Source organism: Myxine glutinosa, chromosome 1 (genome assembly GCF_964187855.1).
Source record: "Myxine glutinosa chromosome 1, kmMyxGlut1.1, whole genome shotgun sequence".
NCBI classification, from domain to species: domain Eukaryota; kingdom Metazoa; phylum Chordata; class Myxini; order Myxiniformes; family Myxinidae; genus Myxine; species Myxine glutinosa.
Genome location: NC_136261.1, coordinates 177,659,327 through 177,681,170, shown reverse-complemented (window position 1 = coordinate 177,681,170; position 21,844 = coordinate 177,659,327). Strand labels below are relative to the sequence as shown.

Below are 21,844 nucleotides of genomic sequence, written 5' to 3'. Positions count from 1 at the left end.
CACGACGGACATCCAGCACGTCGCGGGGAAGGACAACCCGGTGGCGGATTGCCTTTCCCGGGCCGTCGCCCACGCAGTCCACCTCGGCATCGACTATGCCCGGATGGCAGCGGACCAGGCCGCTGACCCCGACGTCCAGGCCTTGCGGACCGCCGTCACGGGCCTCCGCGTCACCGAGGTGGCGTTCGACAGCGCGGGCGCGGCCCTCTTGTGCGACGTCTCCCTCGGGCGTCCTCGCCCCATCGTGCCCGCGGGCTGGCGGCGCCAGGTGTTTGACGCCATCCACGGCCTGTCCCACCCGGGCGCGAGGGCCTCCCAAAGGCTGATCGCCGACAAGTTCGTCTGGCATGGCCTCCGGAAAGCCGTCCGCGGCTGGGCCAGGACGTGCCTCGCGTGCCAGCGCGCCAAGGTGCACCGGCACACCCACGCCCCGTTGGCCCCGTTCACGGTGCCGGAACGCCGGTTTGACCACGTCCACGTGGACCTGGTGGGACCTCTGCCCCCCTCGTGGGGTTTCACCTACGTCCTCACCATGGTGGACCGCACCACCCGGTGGCCGGAGGCCGTGCCCTTGGCGTCGACAACGGCGGCCGATGTCGCGCAGGCTTTCATCGCCACCTGGGTCGCCCGGTTCGGCGCCCCCTCAGACATCTCGTCCGACCGCGGCCCCCAGTTCACCTCGGAGCTCTGGGGGGCGGTCGCGCAGGGGCTCGGGGTCCGGCTGCACCGAACCACGGCCTACCACCCCCAGGCTAACGGCCTGTGTGAGCGATTTCACCGCTCATTGAAGGCCGCGCTCCGGGCCACCCTCCGCGACGGCAGCTGGGTCGACAGGCTCCCCTGGGTCCTGCTGGGCCTCCGGACGGCGCCCAAGGAGGACCTGCGCGCATCCGCGGCGGAGTTGGTCTTCAGGCAACCGCTGCGGGTGCCGGGCGAGTTCCTCCCCGACTCCACGGCACCATGGTCCGCGGCACAGCAGCGCTCCGCTCTGCAAGAGACCGCCCAGAGGTTCGCCCCGGTGCCAACGGCATGCCACGGGCACCCACCGACGCACGTCGCCCCGGAGCTTCGCACGGCGGAGTACGTCTTCGTCCGCCACGATGCCCACCGGACACCACTGCGGCCCCCGTACGACGGGCCTTTCCGCGTGCTGGAGACCGGGGCGAAGCACTTCACCCTGGACATCGGCGGTACTCCTGACCGCGTTTCGGTAGACCGCCTCAAGCCGGCCCACCTCGACGTGGACCATCCACCGCCAGTGGCCCGACCCCCACGTCGGGGCCGCCCCCCTGCGGGCGGACCCCCGGCACCGCCCAGCCACGCCGCCCCCCGGTCCTGCACCCATCCCAGGGGCAGCCAGGGGCATCCAACCTGGCATCCCTGCACCCCGGATGCCGCCGATCGCCAGGGGGCGCTTCGGCCGGGTCATTCGTCTGCCCCGCAAACTGGCCCTCCAGGTGCGCGGGAATTCTGGGGGGGCGCGTGTGGCGGACACAAAAGCCCACTGGCGTGGTGACATCATTCCGCGCACCAAGTGGGCGGTGGCCACGCCCGAGGGGTAGGCGTGGCCTCATGATATACACCGGGCGCGCAGCCCGGAGCGCGCCAGTGTTAGTGAGCTCCTGAAATAAAGACGCTTATAAGTTACCGCTTGTCCGCTTCCTCCTTGCTCGCAAGCAGCGCGCGTAACGCCGCGCTTCAACAGTACCATTGCAATGTGAGCACGTCTATAAAGTTTGTCTATAAAGGTGCTATTAAGAAACATCTATAAAGAAACAACGCTTTCGGAGATAGAGAGGTGCAAAGTTTTTCGTTTTTTCCAAGATTGCGTTCATACCACGTGACCTATGACGTCATGGTTGTCATTTAAAAAATTATATAGGTGGAGTTACGCCTATGGTGGACATTTCCTGTCAATCGGACCATTAGGCCGAGAAAAATATATTTCCGGGTTCTGGTCAGCGCGCGCATCGATTTTGACCCTGCGCGTCAATAATTATTTTTTTCAAATTTGGTATCGACGTTCGCGCCGGTTCTCCCCTACAAAACTGCGTTTAGTTTGTCCAAATCCAACCAGCCGTTCCAAAGATATGAGTAGTTTTAGGTGCTGTGACGTCATGAATCCAATCGGGAAGTTGCATGTGAAGTCATCTGTCATCGTCTTAGTCACGTGACCGCTTGGGTGGCAAAACATTGCTTCTGCCACCATACGTAATGGCGGCAATTTGAAACTCGTCTCACATATAAATTGCTCCCTACACGATGGTAAAGAGTTGTTGTGCTGTCGGATGTACAGCCCGATTTCATAAGGGATCGGGCTTGTCATTCTACCGTTTTCCGGATGACACAATGCTAAAACCGATTCATAGCTGCCTTGACTGCAGCTCTCAGGTGAGAATATGGCTCATGAGGTTGTTACCTTCGCTCGCGAAGCGAAAAGCAGGATTAGGCATTTGGTTATGTACGTGTGCAGTGTGTGTGGCGTACGTGTGGAGTGTGTATGGCGTACGTGTGGTGTGTGTGTGGCGTACTTGTGGAGTGTGTGTGGCGTACTTGTGGAGTGTGTATGGCGTACGTGTGGTGTGTGTGTGGCGTACGTGTGGCGTATGTGTGGAGTGTGTGTGGCGTACTTGTGGAGTGTGTGTGGCGTACTTGTGGAGTTTGTGGCATACGTGTGGAGTGTGTGTGGCGTACGTGTGGCGTACTTGTGGCGTACGTGTGGCTTACTTGTGGCGTACGTGTGGCGTACTTGTGTTGTACGTGTGGCATACGTGTGGCATACTTGTGGTGTATGTGTGGTGTACTTGTGGAGTGTGTGGCGTACGTGTGGAGTGTGTGTGCACTGTGGAGTGTGTGTGGCGTACTTGTGGGTCCACACGGGTCCACAGGCAGATGACACAGCCTCAGTTTCTCGCAAGCTACGGGCGTAAACTGACAGGTCCGTCTGATCAAACGACAGCTTTCCCGCCATGTTGTTTATGCCACCCAAGATGGCGGCCGGAACCGGTTGCCATGGACGACGCTCACGCGATGCAAGGCCTCTATCGGCTGGATATTGTCATTTATTGAAACGAAGACATTCTTTGTCGGGTTCGTGTGAAGCAACCAGAAGGCCTAGAGAGCTGCGGGTGGTCTCGTTAGTTAGGCCTGGATCCTATCTCGTTTGTCATCAAGTTGTAAGTGTCTGTGATAATCTGGTGGACTGGGAGAAGAGATCGTGGGAGACCATCGGCCTGTTAGACCACTTGCACATGCACAGTATTGACGCGATCGACGCATTGGAATGTTTGACGGTACGGCGAGGCGATCTCGAGAACGAAATGGCAGTCTATAATATGCTTGAAGAACTTAATGATTTTCAGAATAAATACATTTTAAAATAACTTAAGCTTGTGTTCATTATTTACAAAAAAAAAAGGCCTACAAGTCCCATTGGCTGTCTTTAATTTCTCTCTGGATGGCGCCACAGCAGATGAGGAGGACCGCAAGGCATTAGGACACAAAAAAACCTCTATATGTGCAATCCATGCTTTTCAAAAAAGAAAAGAAAAAAAAAACTGCATCGCCGCATCAATTCTGGAACTTTGGTCTGACCAGAGACCAGCAATATATATTTTTATGGCCTTAGTTGCAGAGAAAATCATATTTATTCTGTGCGGACAAACAAACAGACAGACAAACAAACGGACTCACATGCAATACCCTCTCATCAGGCAAGGGCAACTAGAACGGCACTCGGTAGGGTGCATACCTCTGCCAGGCTGAACAGTTTACTTTTTGTAACCCACTGATAGGCCAGATCTGGATTCGAACCTGCAACAAAATCGAATCGGCTTGTTCTTGTCACCGAACCAACTCATCCACCTAGTTTTGTTATGTCGTCTCAAACTTTTTTCAATACCATGCTGCATATCGTTTTTAGCTCTATCAGAAAAGACAGTTATATCGAACACACACCGCCACACACGCACACACACAAACATGTGCATACACACACACATACATACACACACACAGTATCTTTTGTAGGGAATACCATTATTCAAAGAAAGTTGCAGGGATGGTTTCAAATGATCATTTATTGTGATCATGATCATCCATACCTTGTTGACGTACTTTTTGGAGTAACATCCCTACATCCCTTTACATTTATAAAGTTTTTATTACTTGTTTAATAATATGCTTGTTCGTCCATCTGTCTGTCTGTGTGCAACATTCCCTTACACCCATTGGTTGGATAGTTTGCCTGACTCCTCCCACAATTTCTATTCTACGGCTGCCATGTTGGTGGTTACTGCAATGCGCCGCCAAAGACAACTTCAGAGCTGCAATAGTCACAATCACCATTCCCTCCCTATAAGTTTTTCCTTCAGTGTAAAACGACCAAAGTAACAGCTGAAAGGATTTTGAGCTGATCGGCATCACGGGCTTTGTGAAGATTGGCCTCGGCGATTGAGGCAGCGGTCTGTTGTCGATACACCACTCAAATAACTATGTGGCATTCTCTCAAGCAGGGCTTTTATTGTGGAGGTTACGTTGGTTCTTGCTATTATTTTCGACTATATTCTCTTAAATAAACAACCAATTTTTTTTGTTGTTTATATTGTATGTTGTTTGTATTGTATAATTGTATTGTTGTATAAAATTTGTATAATTGTATAAATTTTGTATAATTTTTGTTTTTGTATAATTGTATAATTGTATAATTTGTTTATATTGTATAAAATCAACAGTGAGGAACAGGAAATTATAATCACTGCAATTGAAAAGTTCAGTAAATATCTTTAGAACATCCACTGATGATGCAACTCATTAAGGATGATCCTTTTTGTTTCTTTTTTTTTCTATACAAGATCGAGGCTCATGGTAGAGTGAGATGACAGAGGGTAAAAGGGCAAAGAACATAGTGGAGCAAAAGTTTGACACAATAGGTAAGGGAATGAACGAACAGGAAAAGAGGTGGGGAGGAAACACAGTAACCTGCAAGCAAGAGGGTTGAGTTTGGCTAGGTAGGGTTAATGGGGGTAAAAAAATATCACAGTAGGGATGAGGTATGACATGAGATGTTGAGGCACCATGTGCATGAAACCTTGGAGCAAAGGGAGGGATAGAACAACCTTAGGAATGAGGATCCATAAACGAGGAAATGATCCTCTAATACTCATACAAATAACCGTAATAGTGGCCCAGAAGTTGCGCGCAACTCTTATTTATGAGGGATGTTTATTGAATGTTTATGAGGGAGGCAACCTGGTGGATGTCTTGAACTGAAAAATGTGAAGCCGAACAGCACAAAATTTGTAGAAGAATAATCAAGTGATCCAATCATGCCCTGAAACACCAAGGTAGTTTACTTGCGGTAATATTCATCATTCATTTGTCTCCAAAATGCACTGCAGGCTGCCAAGAAGCTGGTACAGGTGACAGGTGGCCGGTGCCTGTCCCTTTGCATGGACGTTCGTCACGTAGATGAAGTGTCATCAGCGGTGGAGGAAACCGTTGCATCCCTGGGTCTTATTGACATACTCGTTAACAGTAAGATTACCGATAGCATGAAGCTCTGCTCTGATTCATCATCGCTGTGTCGGCACATAACATGGACTTCCTTTTCTCTATTTTTAAAAATTTGACAGAAAACCTTTCAATCAAAAGCTAATCTTTTCCTAAGGTTGCTATAACAACAAAGCTCTTAGAGTAAATATATATTTAATTTCACTGGTCTAAAAAATGTTTAACTCTCCCACCATTTTAAAATTCAGAAGTGTATTTCAATGGAGTCTAAATCCCTGGTGTTGGCTTAGCGGTTCGGGTGCCGGCTTGGGATCCAAGGATCCTGGGTTCGAATCCCGGTCGATCGCTGAATTAACGCCAAGGGGGTTGACTCAGCCTGTCATCCTTCCGAGGTCGGCAAATTGAGTACCAGCTTTGCTGGGATGAATGATCACGGTGTGTACCCCGGTTAGAATAGGTACACTGTATCCCTGCGCATCGTAAGAGCGTGACCAAGGGTTGGCGTCAGGAATGGCATCCGGCCAAAAAAACATTGCCTCAAACAGGGAACCATGATTGTCATGGGGCCAACAAGGCTAACCCCCGCTCTAGCGGGGAAAATGGCCTTAAAACGATCATTCATTCATTAATTAATTAATTCATTCATTCATGCATTTCATTCATTTCAATGGAGTCTAATTTTCATGTTCTGTACATTATCCATGTTCTATACTATAAGAGATGTTTGCATGTGTCGCCATTTTTCTCAGAAATGGCCAAACGGATCTTTGTCACACTTTCAGGGATTACACACCGGTTGGAATATTTTGGATTTTAAAAAAATTCTCTCGATGGTGCCTAAGCCTTTGTAGCGATGTGAAAGGTAATATTAAATGATCCCTGACCCCATTCTTTAGTGGGTGTAGGAAAGTGGTTAAGACCGCCACAAAAAAATAAAGAAAAAACAAGTGCAGATACATTCAAAGTACATCGCCCCCATGCAAAATAAATAAATAACATCCTCCAGCACGGCATTGCCGCCACCGGGCAATACCACCGTGCAGCACATAGAGATGGTATTGGGAGGGAGAGCTGTACAATAATTGATTGATTAATTGCATAATTAAAATCAATAAACAATCGTAAAATAATTTCTTCATCAATTGGCTAATAGCTTACCTCAACCACCAGTGTTTCATCCGAATCTGTAACTTTTTGAAAGTTGTCATTAATCGAAAAAATTATATAATCAATTGATTAATTGACTAATCAATAAATAATTCATCGATTAATTGATTAATCAATAAATCAAAAATATCCTTTATACCCACATTACTTGATCACTGTCATGTCCGAATATCAGCTTCATAGATCAAAAGGTGACTGAGATATTGCCAGATGAGAAAGATAATAAATAATAATTATTGATTAATCACTTAAGTAATTAATCAATTCATTGATTAATCAAATACCATTTTTGACAAAGCACGTGCTTACTATTGTGCCGAAATTTCAGCTTCCTAGCTCAAAGGATGGCAGAGATATCGCCCGGACAAACAAACAAGCAAAGGAACAAACAAGCAAACAAGAAAGCAAACAAACAAACAAGAAACCGGAGTGAAAACCGAGTACTCCCTTTCAGCGCTCGTCATCGCCGGGCCCCCTTCGGTGCCTGGCGATGACGTCATGCAGTGCCTGTGTGTGGAATAGGAAAGGAGCGGTGTACAAAATAGAAATTTCCTTTCTTCAAAATGCCAACAGGATTAGAACTGCACCAGACAATGCTTGGTACCCCTACTATTGGGCAACAAATGAGCAATACTCGGATCTACTGCCATTTCAGATTTGTTTTTAGTGTGTGCGTAGCCCCAACTAGGAACGCCAAATAACTGCGTGTTATATTGGATGTTGCTACATGACGAGCTTTCCTTGGTGCTTCCTTTAACTTACAACGTAAACAAATTCTGACTAAATATTTACTTAAAGGTTACCGAGATGAATACATGAAAGTAGGGGTGAGGGGATGTGGGGTTTATTGTAGTGTAAGTATTGTTGATTTTTGTAGTGTAAGTATCACAACACCAGCCTGGTGTTGGCTTAGCGGTTAGGGTGCCAGCTTTGGATCCTAGGATCCTGGGTTCAAATCCCGGTCGATCACTGAATTAACGCCAGGGGGGTTGACTCAGCCTGTCATCCTTCCGAGGTCGGCAAATTGAGTACCAGTTCACTGGTAATTCCCTGTATCGCAAGAGGCGACTAACAGGGTTGGTGGCAGGAAGAGCATCCGGCCGTAAAACATTGCTTCAAAAAGGGGACCACGGTCCCCGAAAAAGGCCAACCCCCACCCTGCGGGGAAAAATGGCCTCTAAAGGTGGTTCTAAGTATTGTTGATTTTTGTCATACAGTTGAAGATTTATTTTATCCTTAACAGCAGTTTTTACAACCTTCCAGAAATCAGAAGTTTTGAAACATTTCTCTGAATTTTAGAAATCTAAAATGCAAACGTTTCCATATGGTGGCCCATATAATAGGATTTGGACATTTAAAAAACTGAGGCTCATGAAAAGAGCAACATGACAGAGTGTATGAAGTGATCGCAGGGTAGTGGGACAACAGTTAGCAACAATAACCAAGGGAATGAACAAACATAAAAAGAGAAAGAGGAGGGGAGGAAACACAAAATCCTGCAATTGATAGGTTTGCGTTAAGAAAGGTCAATAGGCATAATAAAGATTGTGCGTGAGGATAACTACCCATTACTGACCTCATATGGTCATACACCTTCAGAAAATAAGGGGAAAACTATATTCTTTGGTGGGTGGTGTGTATTTGGAGAAGAAATAAAATCAGAAACTGAAAAGTGACAAAAGGGGAAAAAATTGGAAGTGGGAGGTTTGAAAGAGATGGAAGGAGAAAGGAGGGTTTAGACAGAAGAGGAGAAGGAAGAAAATGCGATGGCTTGTCACAAAGTAATGCCTCTTCCTTTTCCTCCAAAACAGGTAAAGATATTCAAATGAAACAAAGACAGCTACTAACATCAATCTTTATTCTACCATGGTGCTTATTTATTTATTAACATAATCACCACTGCAGTCCACACATTTTTGTCAACGTTCAAGTAGTTTTGTGATGCCGTCACAATAGAGCTCTGTGTCCTGCTAACTTAACAAGTGCTTCACAGCGGCCTTGACACCGATGTTGGAAGAAAAATGTTCTTCATGAAGGTGTTCCTTAGATTTGGGGAAAGAGATGAAAATCTGACAGAGCCAAGCTGGGGCTAGTGATCCTTTGTGGTTGTTCTCCATTGAATGTCTCTTACTTCAGGATCGTAATGGTGCACCCAACTCTCATTCCTAGTCATCTTATCTCCAGGATATCCAGTCACTCATCCCAACTCTCATCTCCAGTCATCTCATCTCCAGGATATCTAGTCACTCCTCCCAACTATCATTCCTAGTCATCTTATCTCCAGGATATGCAGTCATTCATCCCAACTCTCATCTCCAGTCAGTAATCCCAACTCTCATTTCCAGTCACTCATCCCAACTCTCGTCTCCAGTCACTCATCCCAACTCTCGTCTCCAGTCAGTAATCCCAACTCTCGTCTCCAGTCAGTAATCCCAACTCTCGTCTCCAGTCAGTAATCCCAACTCTCGTCTCCAGTCAGTAATCCCAACTCTCGTCTCCAGTCAGTAATCCCAACTCTCATTTCCAGTCAGTAATCCCAACTCTCGTCTCCAGTCACTCATCCCAACTCTCGTCTCCAGTCACTCATCCCAACTCTCGTCTCCAGTCAGTAATCCCAACTCTCGTCTCCAGTCAGTAATCCCAACTCTCGTCTCCAGTCAGTAATCCCAACTCTCATCTCCAGTCAGTAATCCCAACTCTCATCTCCAGTCAGTCAGTCATCTCATCTCCAGCACTTCATGCTTCACAGCACTGACAACGTCGTGCTTCACTCTGCTATCTTGACTTGACTTGACTCTTGACAAACATCTTGTGTCAGAATCACGAAACTTTGCACCCAGTGGCGGGAAGAACAAATGTGCAAACTGAGCTTTGTTTCATTCAAATATCTTTACCTGTTTTAGAGAAAAAGAATGGGATGCACTACTTTTCAACACAACCTCATATATATATATATATATATATATATATATATATATATATATATATATATATATATATATATATATATATATATATATATATATATATATACATATATATATATATATATATATACACACACACACACACACACACACACACACACACACACACTAGCAGAAGTACCTGGCATTGCCGGGCGGGGGAGGGGAGGGAAACGGGGGGAGGGGGAAGGGGAGGGGAACGGGGGGGAGGAGAGGGGGGAAGGGTAGGAGGAAGGGGAGGGGGAGGGGGGGAAGGGGAGGGCCAGTCAACAATGACGTTGCAGTTCTCATGGTAGGAGAGCAGCACAACAATCGCGACATCGTCCTGCATCTTCGCGACAACAGCACGAAGCGGATTTTGGAGACTCACCAATCCTGTGACGCCCTCCAGTACCGGCGTTGCCGGGCGGGGGAAAGGAGACCCGTACATTCCCAACCCGTACATTCGCCCTCTCGACGCAAGCTCACTCAGACAAAAGCCTCGCACAAATTACACCGTGAAGGCCCAATGGCCATGTCTATGCCACAAATCAAGCACGTGAGCGAGTCTGGCGCACTGAATTGAAAATATATAGAACGCTCATACTCCGTGAAAAGTGTAGCCACCGTGTCGACATCTTGGTTAACATGACTCGACCAACTCGCTTCGCGGATCTCGTTTGTTTTGAACGTGTCCCAGATTTTAAAAGCGAGACAACTGTTAAAATGCCATTTTGTGCGGCAATTAACTGCTTCAATCGGTTAAGGAAGGGTTGTGGAAAGACGTTTCACAGTTGTTTCAAAGACGTTTAATTCATATCGCACAAAATCGACACAAAACACGATCGCACAAAAGGTAAAATAAACCCAATCGCTTTTCGCTCTGAATTATGCGCAAACGCTTAACGGAAATCACCATCACCCAGCATCGAGTGCCAACGAAGATGGCGCCCGGTAACTGCATCTCCACCTATGGTGGTGTGAATGGCAATGGTCATTCTATATATTTTCCGTTCAGTGGTCTGGCAGCGAGGATGGAACATCACGTGATCGCTCTGAGCGAATCAGCGAGCTGCTCTGGCATCGGCTGAGATTCCGTGTATAATGTTCCTCGCTGAAATGCGCTGAGGTAAATATGAATAAAAAATATGGATCTCGTCAAATATTTTTAGGGAGGCCATGTCCTTCCCAGGGTCAATGGCCATGTCTGTGCCAAATAGCAAGTACGTGAGCCTCTCCGTTTAGGAGTCTATCGGTAACATATACACACACACACACACACACACACACACACACACACACACACACACACACACACACACACACACACACACAAAATTGTGTTTTATATACAGACTTGGCATTTAATATGGAATTTTTTTTTTTTCTTGACTTGGGTTTACTTTCTTAACTCAGTATATCAATCTGGTGAGTTTCTTTTACACTTTGGTGATTTATTTGTTAAAAGAACCATGTCACTGATTGTCTGTCGCAGCAAGAAGTCAACAACAGCATTATATCACAGATGGCGTGGCAAAATGTACAGGCAGGTGCATTTGATGATTGGCTTCACAGTCGGGTATACAAGGGTTGTTGCGTTCTGTATTAGTGGAAAACAACTGCTGCACGTCTCCAAAAGTTATTGCCGCTTCCTCTGGAGATGGTCCGTCAACTCGACAATGCTGTTTGTCATGGAGTGGTGGCTTTACGAAATTACGGCATGAAACAGTGTGCTATTGCTCGGCAGTATGGCATCACTCAAGGTCAGGTGTCAAAGATCCTGAAACGAAATGCTCAGAGGGGTGTCCCTACTCCAATACCGAGGCCAGGACGTCCCCGCAGAACCACAAGGAGGGATGATCGCCAGCTGCACCGGTTAGTCTGCAATGGCCGTACCAAGTCAGCGAATCGGCTTAGGGCTGAGTGGCAGCAACTGACAAATGTGCCTGTATCCAGAAGGCTAGTCAACCAACGACTGGTTCAAGCAGGCTATCGTGCCAGGCGTCCCCCGAGAAAGCCACGCCTGACCAGACAACACCACCAGCGCCGATTGCAGTGGGCCAGAGAGCACCGTCAATGGCAGCCAGGACACTGGAATCACGTGATCTTCAGTGACGAGTCTAGATTTCTGGTCTATCGTCAAGATGGCCGCGTCCAAGTGCGCAGACAAGTGCATGAAGCCTACAACAAAGATTGTATAGTGCCAAGAGTCCAAGCTGGAGGTGGTGGGGTGACCGTTTGGGCTGCTTTTCATGCAGGGGGCAAACCTGACCTGGTTGTTCTGAATGGAAACCTGAACCAGTTCAAGTACAGGGCCATTCTGGAAGAAACATTGTTTCCATTTGCTCGTGCAGCCTTTCGAGGAAACTTTGTCTTCCAAGATGACAATGCATGGCCTCATCGTGCTCGCATGATCCAACACATTCTTGCTGACCGTGGTGTCGAGCATATGGAGTGGCCTGCCATGTCCCCGGATATGAATCCGATAGAGAACTTGTGGGCAGAATTAACGCGTCAAATCGACCGCTTGGACCAGCAGCCGACCTCTGTGCGTGAATTGCAACAGGCTATTGTCACTGCATGGAAAGCGATTCCTGTCCAAACCTTGGCAAATCTCGTGAACAGCATGCCTCAACGTGTACGTGCTCTCCTGAATGCTCGTGGGGGTTACACGAAGTAGTGAACTGTAATTTTACTGTCCGTAATCCCAGTCGTAATTTAACTTTTGTTTTTGTGGAAAAAAAATTGGCTAATGTGCAAAATAAAGAGATACTTCTGGAAAACGTACAGAAGTTTAACACAGTACTGTCCATGAATTGAGTTCGATATCAGTTTACATCACTTTCAAGGATAAATTTATTTGTTTCGAAATGTCAAATGTGGTTTTTGTTTCTTTTAAAGGTCACATTAACAAAATCTATAATAATTTCAACATAATTCCAATGAACTTTTGGTTCTAAGACATCTTGAAAAGTAAGTTCACCCCCACAAAAAAAAATTCCATATTAAATGCCAAGTCTGTATATATATACAGTCACATGAAAAAGTAAGTACACCCCATGTAAAGTTTTGACTTTTTCAACATATTTCAACATACAACTATTTGATCTTCATTTCAACAATATTGATAGATAAAGGTGATATAATATAACAAATATCATGAAACATTTACATTTTTTAGTCCATTGTATAATTTAAATAAACAAAAATGCAAATTTCGCATGTGGAAAAAGTAAGTACACCCCTACATTTATCACTACTTCAAATACCTAAAATTGGAATCAGGTGCACCAGCTCAGGTGCAAATGATTACAACATCGTTAGACAGGATCTTGGAGGAACCTGTCTTATTTCAACCTCAGACATTTAGTTTGGTTTGCTCTTTGTTGTTAAAGTGTGCCTAGATCATGCCTAAATCAAAAGAGCTCTCTGAGGCCTTCAGAAAGAAGGTTATAGATGCCTACGAGTCTGGGAAGGGATTTAAAAAGATCTCCAAACAATTTGAAATCAATCATTCGACTGTCCGGAAGATCATCTACAAGTGGAGTAGATTCCAAACAAATGCCAGCTTGTTCAGGCCAGGCCGCCCCAACACGTTCAGCCCGAGAGCAGACTGCAAGATGCTGAAAGAAGTCTCTAAGAACCCCAGAATGTCATCACGGGACCTACAGGTAGCTCTTGCCACTGTTGATGTCAAAGTGCACGAGTCTACCATTAGAAAGAGGCTGCACAAATTTGATCTACATGGGAGGTGTGCCAGGAGGAAACCTTTGCTGTCCAGAAAGAACATCAGAGCAAGACTAAAGTTTGCCCATGAACACCGAGGCAAAGACCAGCCCTTCTGGAACGGTGTGCTCTGGAGAGATGAGTCAAAGGTAGAGCTATTTGGCCACAGTACCAGAAGACATGTTTGGCGAAAACCAAAGAAAGCATTTGACCACAAGAACCTGATACCAACTGGAAAGCATGGTGGTGGAAATATTATGGTTTTGGGCAGCTTTGCTGCATCAGGGCCTGGGCAGCTCACCATCATAAAATCCACTATGAATTCTTCATTGTACCAGAGGGTGCTTGAGGATAATGTGAGGCCATCTGTCGGAAAGTTGAAGCTCAACCGAAGGTGGACCTTGCAACATGACAATGACCCTAAACATACCAGTAAATCCACCAAGGAATGGCTGATAAGAAAGAAATGGAGGGTTCTGGAATGGCCAAGTCAAAGCCCGGATCTAAATCCCATTGAGATGTTGTGGGGGGATTTGAAACGAGCTGTGCATGCAAGAAACCCCTCGAACATCACACAGCTGAAATAATTCTGCATGGAGGAGTGGGCAAAAATTTCTCCCAGTCGATGTCAGAGACTGGTAGACAGTTATAAGAAACGCCTACTTGAGGTTGTTTCTGCCAAAGGGGGCAATACCACCTATTAGAGCCAAGGGTGTACTTACTTTTTCCACATGCGAAATTTGCATTTATGTTTATTTAAATTATACAATGGACTACAAAATGTAAATGTTTCATGATATTTGTTATATTATATCACCTTTATCTATCAATGTTGTTGAAATGAAGATCAAATAGCTGTATGTTGAAATATGTTGAAAAAGTCAAAACTTTACATGGGGTGTACTTACTTTTTCACGTGACTGTATATATTGAAGAAGGGAGAGAAGGAGGCTGTTTTGCATTCCCATCTGAATCAATGGTTTATGATTACTTGGAATCCAATTAAAAATCGCATATACGAGTCATTATAATTCATGTTCAAGTACTTTGCTGTCTACTAATGTTTTTGTCCTACATGTAATTAATGTAAATGCTCTCCCATAAGTTTCAGATGACGAAAAAAGAAGCCAGAATCGAAGGGATTGTCTGGGATATAAGGGATGAAGGGGAAAGGTTAGAAGGATCAAAACTGCTTTTTTCATACCTAATATGCAGGTGGATCCTATTTTGCTGCTTCTAAGTGTATAGTGGGTGTGTGTATGTATATACTGTATATATATATAACTGTGAGAAATAGTAGAAACTCCACAGTACGAGCAGGGCGTCTCATTTGCATCAAGTAAATAATCGGGAGATTAAATCAGACGCGGACGTAGCCTCAGGAGGTCGATCTTTAATTTTTGACAAGCTTTCGACCAACGATGGTCTTCTTCTTAGTCGTCCCCAAGTTCAACGGAGTTGTTTATGATTGCTTGGCACACCTCCCATGTACGGAGTTGAACCCAACGGAGTTGTTTATGATTGCTTGGCACACCTCCCATGTACGGAGTTGAACCCAACGGAGTTGAACTTGGGGACGACTAAGAAGAAGACCTTTGTTGGTCGAAAGCTTGTCAAAAATTAAAGATCGATGTCCTGAAGCACTTCCGCGTCTGATTTAACCTCCCGATTTATTTATTTATATATATATATATATATATATATATATATATATATATATAGGCCAACCTAATATGCTCCTTATATTCAATCACTCTTTTGGTTCTCTTTCTCTCACCTTTGGAATTGCCTCTTCTGGCTAATCCCACCTATTAACTACTCGTACGTATTATTTTAATCTATTTTTCCCCTCTATTCCCACTCACCTTGTCTCCTCTCTAATGTGTCCACGTGTTTACCAACATGACTTGCATGAAGAATGCTTTGTAAATTATAATATACCGTACTAGAAAAAGTACCCATCGCTTCTCTGATGGATTTAAGCAAAAGATACCATGTTGTATTTCATGAATGAACATTCTTCTCTATTCACTCATAATTTGCCCGAGGTCATCTTTCCTCTGCTTGGAAGTGAGCTCACATCACCTTCATCAACTATCCTTGCTGCTTATATCTGTATATGGCGTGAGCATAAACTACTTCCACTTTGCCGTGAAGCTCAGTGTTGGATGCTTTGGTTTGAAACTCATCTCTGCTTACAATGAAAAAAAAAAAAAAAATGAGAGAAGTGAAACATTTTGAAAATTTCCGAATTATTCTCACTCAGATTTCAACATCACCATAATGCATATTGTTAAGTTGTTTCAACTTTCTTTATGCAAGATGATTTATAATACTGGATACCACCTGTTGGTACTATGTGATACACATTTACGTGGAGAGAATTTGGATCTCCCCCACCCCAAACCCCCTCACGCTCCCCTCTGACCCCCCCCCCCCCCCCCGAACCCCTACCCGACCGACTCTAGATCTATGCTACCCTGACAGAAACTAAACTGTCGGAATCGTCAAGAATGTAAAACATGCAAAATGTTTTAACATGCAAAATTTTGCTTTGATTTCGTTCAATAGTTTTTTCTAGTTTTTGAAGCATATCATACTAAAATACGCAATTTGGTGTCTGTCTGTCTGTCTGACCGTGATACATTTGGTCATTATTTGTCCAATCACAACCAAACTTGACAGGAGGACTAAGGGTCACACGATGGAGGTTGTAGTGATTTAACTCCTCCACCCCCTCCCCAAGGTGAGTTTGCACTTTGGACCAACTCCATGTTGAGGTGCATATTCATTGTAAGATAGCGTATTGTGGCGTTTTTCCAAGGCCCTTCTAATACAACAACAACATGCATTTTAAGGCCATTTTCCCTGCAAGAGTGGGGGGTTAGCCTTGCGGTCCCCATGACAATCTTCTCCATTTTGCCGTATTTTCTGCATCTCCCCTTGTTAAGCCCCTTGCCCGCATTTCTTCTTCGACCATCTTTAGCCAAGTCTTTCTCGGTCTTCCCCGTCCTCTACTTCCTTCTACATTCATTTCCATCACTTTTCTCAACCAGTCACTTTCATCCTTCCTCAACACATGACCAAACCATCTCAACCTGTTTCTCTTCACAGCATCAATCACAGGCTCTATTCCCATCATCTTTCGCAATTCATCATTTGTCTTCCTCTCTCTCAACGATACTCCGCACATCCACCGAACCATTTGCATTTTCACCCTTTCCAGCCTTCGTTGCTGCTCTACGTTCATTACCCATGTCTCGCTCCCATAAATCATAACACTTCTCACACATGCAGCACACACCTTTCCCTTCAGCTTCAACGACACTCCCCTCCTTGTCAGCACGCCACTCAGTTCCCGAAACTTCTTCCATGCACATCTCACTCTAGCAACCGTTGCCGAGTCTGATAAGGCCCTTCTTATATATATATATATATATATATATATATATATATATATATATATATATATATAAATAAATAACTTCTAATAACAAATTCCTTCTAATAACAAACATAATAACAACAGTAAAGATAATATCATAATATTAATATTATTCCAAAAACAATACTAATACTAATAATATCCCGTCTCACCCAAGGGATTTCCTACTTGGACGAATGCCATGTTAATGTGTATAAATAGCTTATCGTGCTGTGTCTTGGAAAACCCTTACAGGAAGTAAAAATATACACAAAGAATTAAGTTAAGCACCCCCCCCGTTTTTTTACAACCTCGCACATTACAAGTTTGTTGTCGTCAAAACAGTGTAATATACCCATGATATTGCTATATTTTCTGGAGAAGTGATATTATGGTCACATAAAAACATAACAATCATGCCGTTTTCAATATTTTATTCTGAATAATTTAAGGTGAAATTTTTTGGGAATTTTAGGCATATTTTCACCTCAATTTAAGTATGGAGCTATAGGTCCATCACGGACAGTGTGGATGACGTTTATGTTTTCTAACGTACAGTCATTGTTCTGAGAAGACCTCTAGCGATCTTTGCGTCAATAACGTGTGTAGGACCCACGTGATCGGATCACTGACTCAACCAATCACTGTTTTTCACTTTGATCACTCAATTTCATCAATGGATAATTGCTAATGTCATACCAATCATTATTTGATCTCACATACCTTAGAATATATGCCAATGTATACATATACACAAAGAATATATATTAGGGGGTGCTTACCTTAATTCGTTGTGTAGGGGTGCTTAACTTAATTCTTTGTGTATATAATAAACCACAAACAGGTGTGTTTACATTTTGAAACAGTCACTACTACTGGTTAACACTAAAATGAAAGGGAGGAAACCCAGGGTGTGTTTAGTTACTAAGCTGCTAGTTAGTGCTTGCCAAGCCAGCCGTTCCTTATCAACGGTTTGGAATGGAGTGCTTGCTCAAATGCTTCAGCCACATGATGAGCGCTCCACAAGAAACTTGGTAAATGAACACACCCCCGGCGTTCTTGAGGACCGACTCTAGATCTACTGTAATCTAAACACCCCAGAGGGGAATGACCCTTCCTGACGCTTTCATAGGGAACGGGTGTACTCTTACCCGTATATAGAAATACGCAAACAAACAAACATGAATTTAGCTTTATATATTCTATGTTCTTATTATTTTATTATCCTTATGCTTCTCTCTTGTTTAAATTGAAGTGCTTCTCTCTGAGGGTTGAGTGGAAAGAAAAAGCCAAAGCCTCCAAGTACAAAAGTGTATGTTTTTGTGGGTCATTAACAAATTAAAGCCCATCTCTACCTGCTTGGTCTTAGCTCTACCAATGTGGACCACAACACAGTTGATGAGCTCACAACTCTCATCCATAATTAGTTATCCCATTTCCCGAGGACTTCATGACTTCTTTGCTCTTTAACGCAAAAAAAATTTTGGTCAAGGCATTATCGTATGTTGCAGATGCAGCCGGGAACTTCCTTTGCCCAGCTTCGTCCTTGTCATCCAAGGGTTTCAGGACGGTGATGGAGATTGACACATTGGGCACATTCAACACCACCAAGGCTGTATATGAAAGGTGTTTTAAGGTAACACCAGGTATGAAAAGAAGAGGTATGAATTGATTATCCTGGGAATGACAAGGAAATCATAAACCATTTGGAATAAACGAAATGACCGGCACAATTGCAAAATATTTTTTTACATCTGTAAGTTGTCGTGATGTTAGACCATATTTCAGCTTGGTGTCGTTATTGTAATTAAGGGTGTAGTACTGGTGAACAGGTGATTTTTTTTTTTTTTTTTTTTTTGCTGAACAGTTTCCTTATAGTCTTATAAACAAGAATCATGCTATTAGAGGTCATAGAAGTACCCCTAATTATTGTTATCTTTACACGCAATTTACAAGAAATATAATATTTTGCATGAAATTTGTTATAACTTTTAATTTGCATCATTCTTTTGGGCTGAAATTTGGACAGGATATTCAGAATATCACTTCCTTTAAAATGATGAAGGCTTTTGTTTATAGGAGTAGCCATTGTGGATTTATTGAAGGACAACCAAGTTTTATCTGGTAATTGGCATAATTAGCTAATTAGTGAACATTTGACATAATTTCACAAAATCCTCTCATCAGGTAGTAGAGTAAGTAACACATGTATAATACATGTACCAAGTTTTGTGTGAAAAGAATGTTAGGTGACATAGAAGATAGAAGTAGAAATGTGTTCTTTGTTTTTCCTTGTTTTTTATTGACGGTCTAATTTATGCAAATTATATGCATGTAATATGACAAAGAAGCGTTGAAACTGGTCTGGGTTAAAGCCAAGATTATATCTTTCAAGAAAAACTGAAAATTAGATATTAACTTGGCTTTGTTTTTGTGTAAAGGCCTCTCAAAGGTACCTATGTAGTTTTCTCAATTTTTCACCAGTACTACACCCTTAAGCTAACAAAATATGTCATAGCCAAGGTGACGAGTTGTATTGTGAAACACTTCTTGCTCCCCATTCTTGTTAGCAGGCCCGAGGTGGGATTGTGGTGAATCTGACGGCAACATTGGGCCTACGCGGCCAAGTCATGCAAGTGCATGCTGGATGTGCCAAGGCTGCAATTGGTTAGTTTCATTCCTTTCCAACCTGATTGTCATGATTAATCACGACATATCCTTTATGCATCTTTGGAAAATTTTTTTTATCAATCAGCCATGAGGTCATTCAAAACAACATGGCGGGGATGAAGGGCCAGGAAAACTTCTTCTTGACTATGAACATTATTCCATCAATAAAACACAAGGTATAAAAAGTATAAAACACAAGGACACCAAGGACTTCCAGGACAGAAGTTGGTATTTCAAAAAAGTGAAATTGGGGTGAAATTAGTGGGGGTAGAAAAGATCAAGGTTTTGGATGGGGGAAGATAAGAGATGGTGGTGAACAGCTGTTTTAAAGACCTGGAGGGTGGAGTGGGATTGAAGAGAGTGAGGGAGTTTGTTCCAGAGGCGGGAGAAAAGGGGAATGAAGGAGTGAAGGTGAGCAGAGAGTCTTGATTTTGGCAGTTTGACCATAAGAGGGTTGCTGGCAGATCTTGTGTGACCTGTACGAATATTTGCGGGACAGAGCCCAGAGAGAGCTGGGGGGGGCAAGGCCGGAGAGGAGTCGGTAGAAGATGGAAAGACCACCAACCTGCCTGTGGTGAGTGAGTGAGAGGCCCTTGGAGTTAGCTTCATCGCGGGAGATTCCAATGATTCTTTTATTATTCAATGAAAAGATCATTATTTATTCACCCAAAATATGATGGAAATGTGCTTAGATCGTTGCTGTTACTGGTGGGTAAAGCACTGGTCCATTAAAGGTATATTTTTATTTGAACGATCGTTTACATTCTAATCCCTTTAAACTTCTTTCCAAAATTGAAATATAGAGATGATATAAAATATGTGCACTATAATATTCTCATCCACTCTGTCCGTTCTTCAGGGCGGGGCTTCCCCTGTTGAGGGAGGGGCTTCATAAACAAATCTCCAACATTTTGTTTGCTCCGCATAGCACTGGAGGCCTCATAATAGTCAGGTTCATTATGTTCAGATTTATAATTTCGTTCTTTTTTTGTGGAGATTAGCAAACCTATACATTTTTGGAAAGCTTATAGCACCAGGAATCCGAAAAACCATGTTTCCATTTGCGCAAATTTTTCTTTGGCGGCCATATTGGATTTTCAAAATGGCCACCATCGGAAACCTATTTTTCGCGATATCTCAACATCCGAACCACCTAGAGTGCTGATTCCAACACCTATACCCACATTTTTGGGGATGAGGAATCACATGAAGCCATCTAAAATAATCTACTCATTTCATTTCATTTCATAATTCATGTACATGAAAATAATCATTTCAACATGTTCAGTTCATGTACATGGAAAGTCATTATATCAGACCTAATAGTTCATTTAAAATAAACCTCATGAAGCTCACAATTACTTACCTGTTGTCGTTTTATATATTTGCAGGTCTTGAGAGAAGATGAGTGAAGTTACGACTCAGCCCACACAGTGGCAGCACTGCATAATTTGTCAAACCGCTTCAGCAAAATATGGAACGCTTGTCCAGCAGCCCAAACCAGACTCGTTTGAACACTTGCTACAAACCCTTAATGATAGAGCAGCCTACCATGATGGAAAATATGTTAAAATTCACAGTCGCTTAAAGGATGAAACAAGTGAAAGTCTGCAATTCAATAATGCAGTTTGGCATCGTATCTGTTATTCAAATGCAACCAACAAAGAGAAGGTACAACGTGCCAAAGACCGCCATCAATATCACATTTCAGCCGGCTCCTACACAGAGAAAAAACGTGGACAAAAGCGAAAAAGCACAGAACTGGACGAACCATCAACTTCCACCACCAGTCCGTTTACACGTTCTGCAACAGCTCCATTCATTAAGGAACATTGCTTTTTCTGCCAGGAAGATAACGAGCAAAAATTGTACACATTGAGAACAGAAAACGGTGGGAAAGCATTACACGATGCTGTGGAGCTGTCTGGAAATCTCACCCTGCAAACTAGGTTAAACACATCCATCTCACCCACTGATGCACATGCAATCGATGTTCAATACCACAAGTCATGTTGGACAACAAATATATTCCATGTGTTACGTACCAAGGATAACAAGGGAACAACAGAGAGAGGTCATCCGTTTCAAACATCATGTTTGATTGAGTTGATTAGCCTTGTCGACTGTCAAACTCAGAATAAACAATACTTATCCATGGCACATATTGAAACAACATACATCAACTTGCTTGGTGGCACAGATGCATTGGCGCACCACTTCCCTGCATATAGTAGACACTGGCTCAAGGAGAGAATTCTTCTAGAACTACCACACGTAACGTCTGTTAGGCAAAAGGACAGGAGAAAACCTTCTGTTCTTTACTCCCCAGATGCATGCGAATCCGATATGGTTCAGTCTGCCATGATAGAAAGTGAAGTAGATGATCTGAATATTATCTATA

The 21,844-nt window shown here is 43.8% G+C and overlaps 1 protein-coding gene across 5 annotated transcripts in view; it reads left to right on the top strand.

Moving 5' to 3' along the window:
- Positions 1 to 21,844, top strand: part of DECR2 (2,4-dienoyl-CoA reductase 2) — a 44,807-nt gene that overhangs the window by 12,590 nt on the left and 10,373 nt on the right. For 3 of the 5 annotated variants that reach the window (XM_078780563.1, XM_068122970.2, XM_078780561.1), the window contains exons 5-7: positions 5,400 to 5,535; positions 18,285 to 18,409; positions 19,344 to 19,440. In XM_078780563.1, the coding sequence (XP_078636689.1) occupies positions 5,400 to 5,535; positions 18,285 to 18,409; positions 19,344 to 19,440 (358 nt within the window). The remainder of the gene's footprint in view (positions 1 to 5,399; positions 5,536 to 18,284; positions 18,410 to 19,343; positions 19,441 to 21,844) is intronic. The other 2 variants (XM_078780568.1, XM_068122986.2) reach the window with 1 other exon arrangement.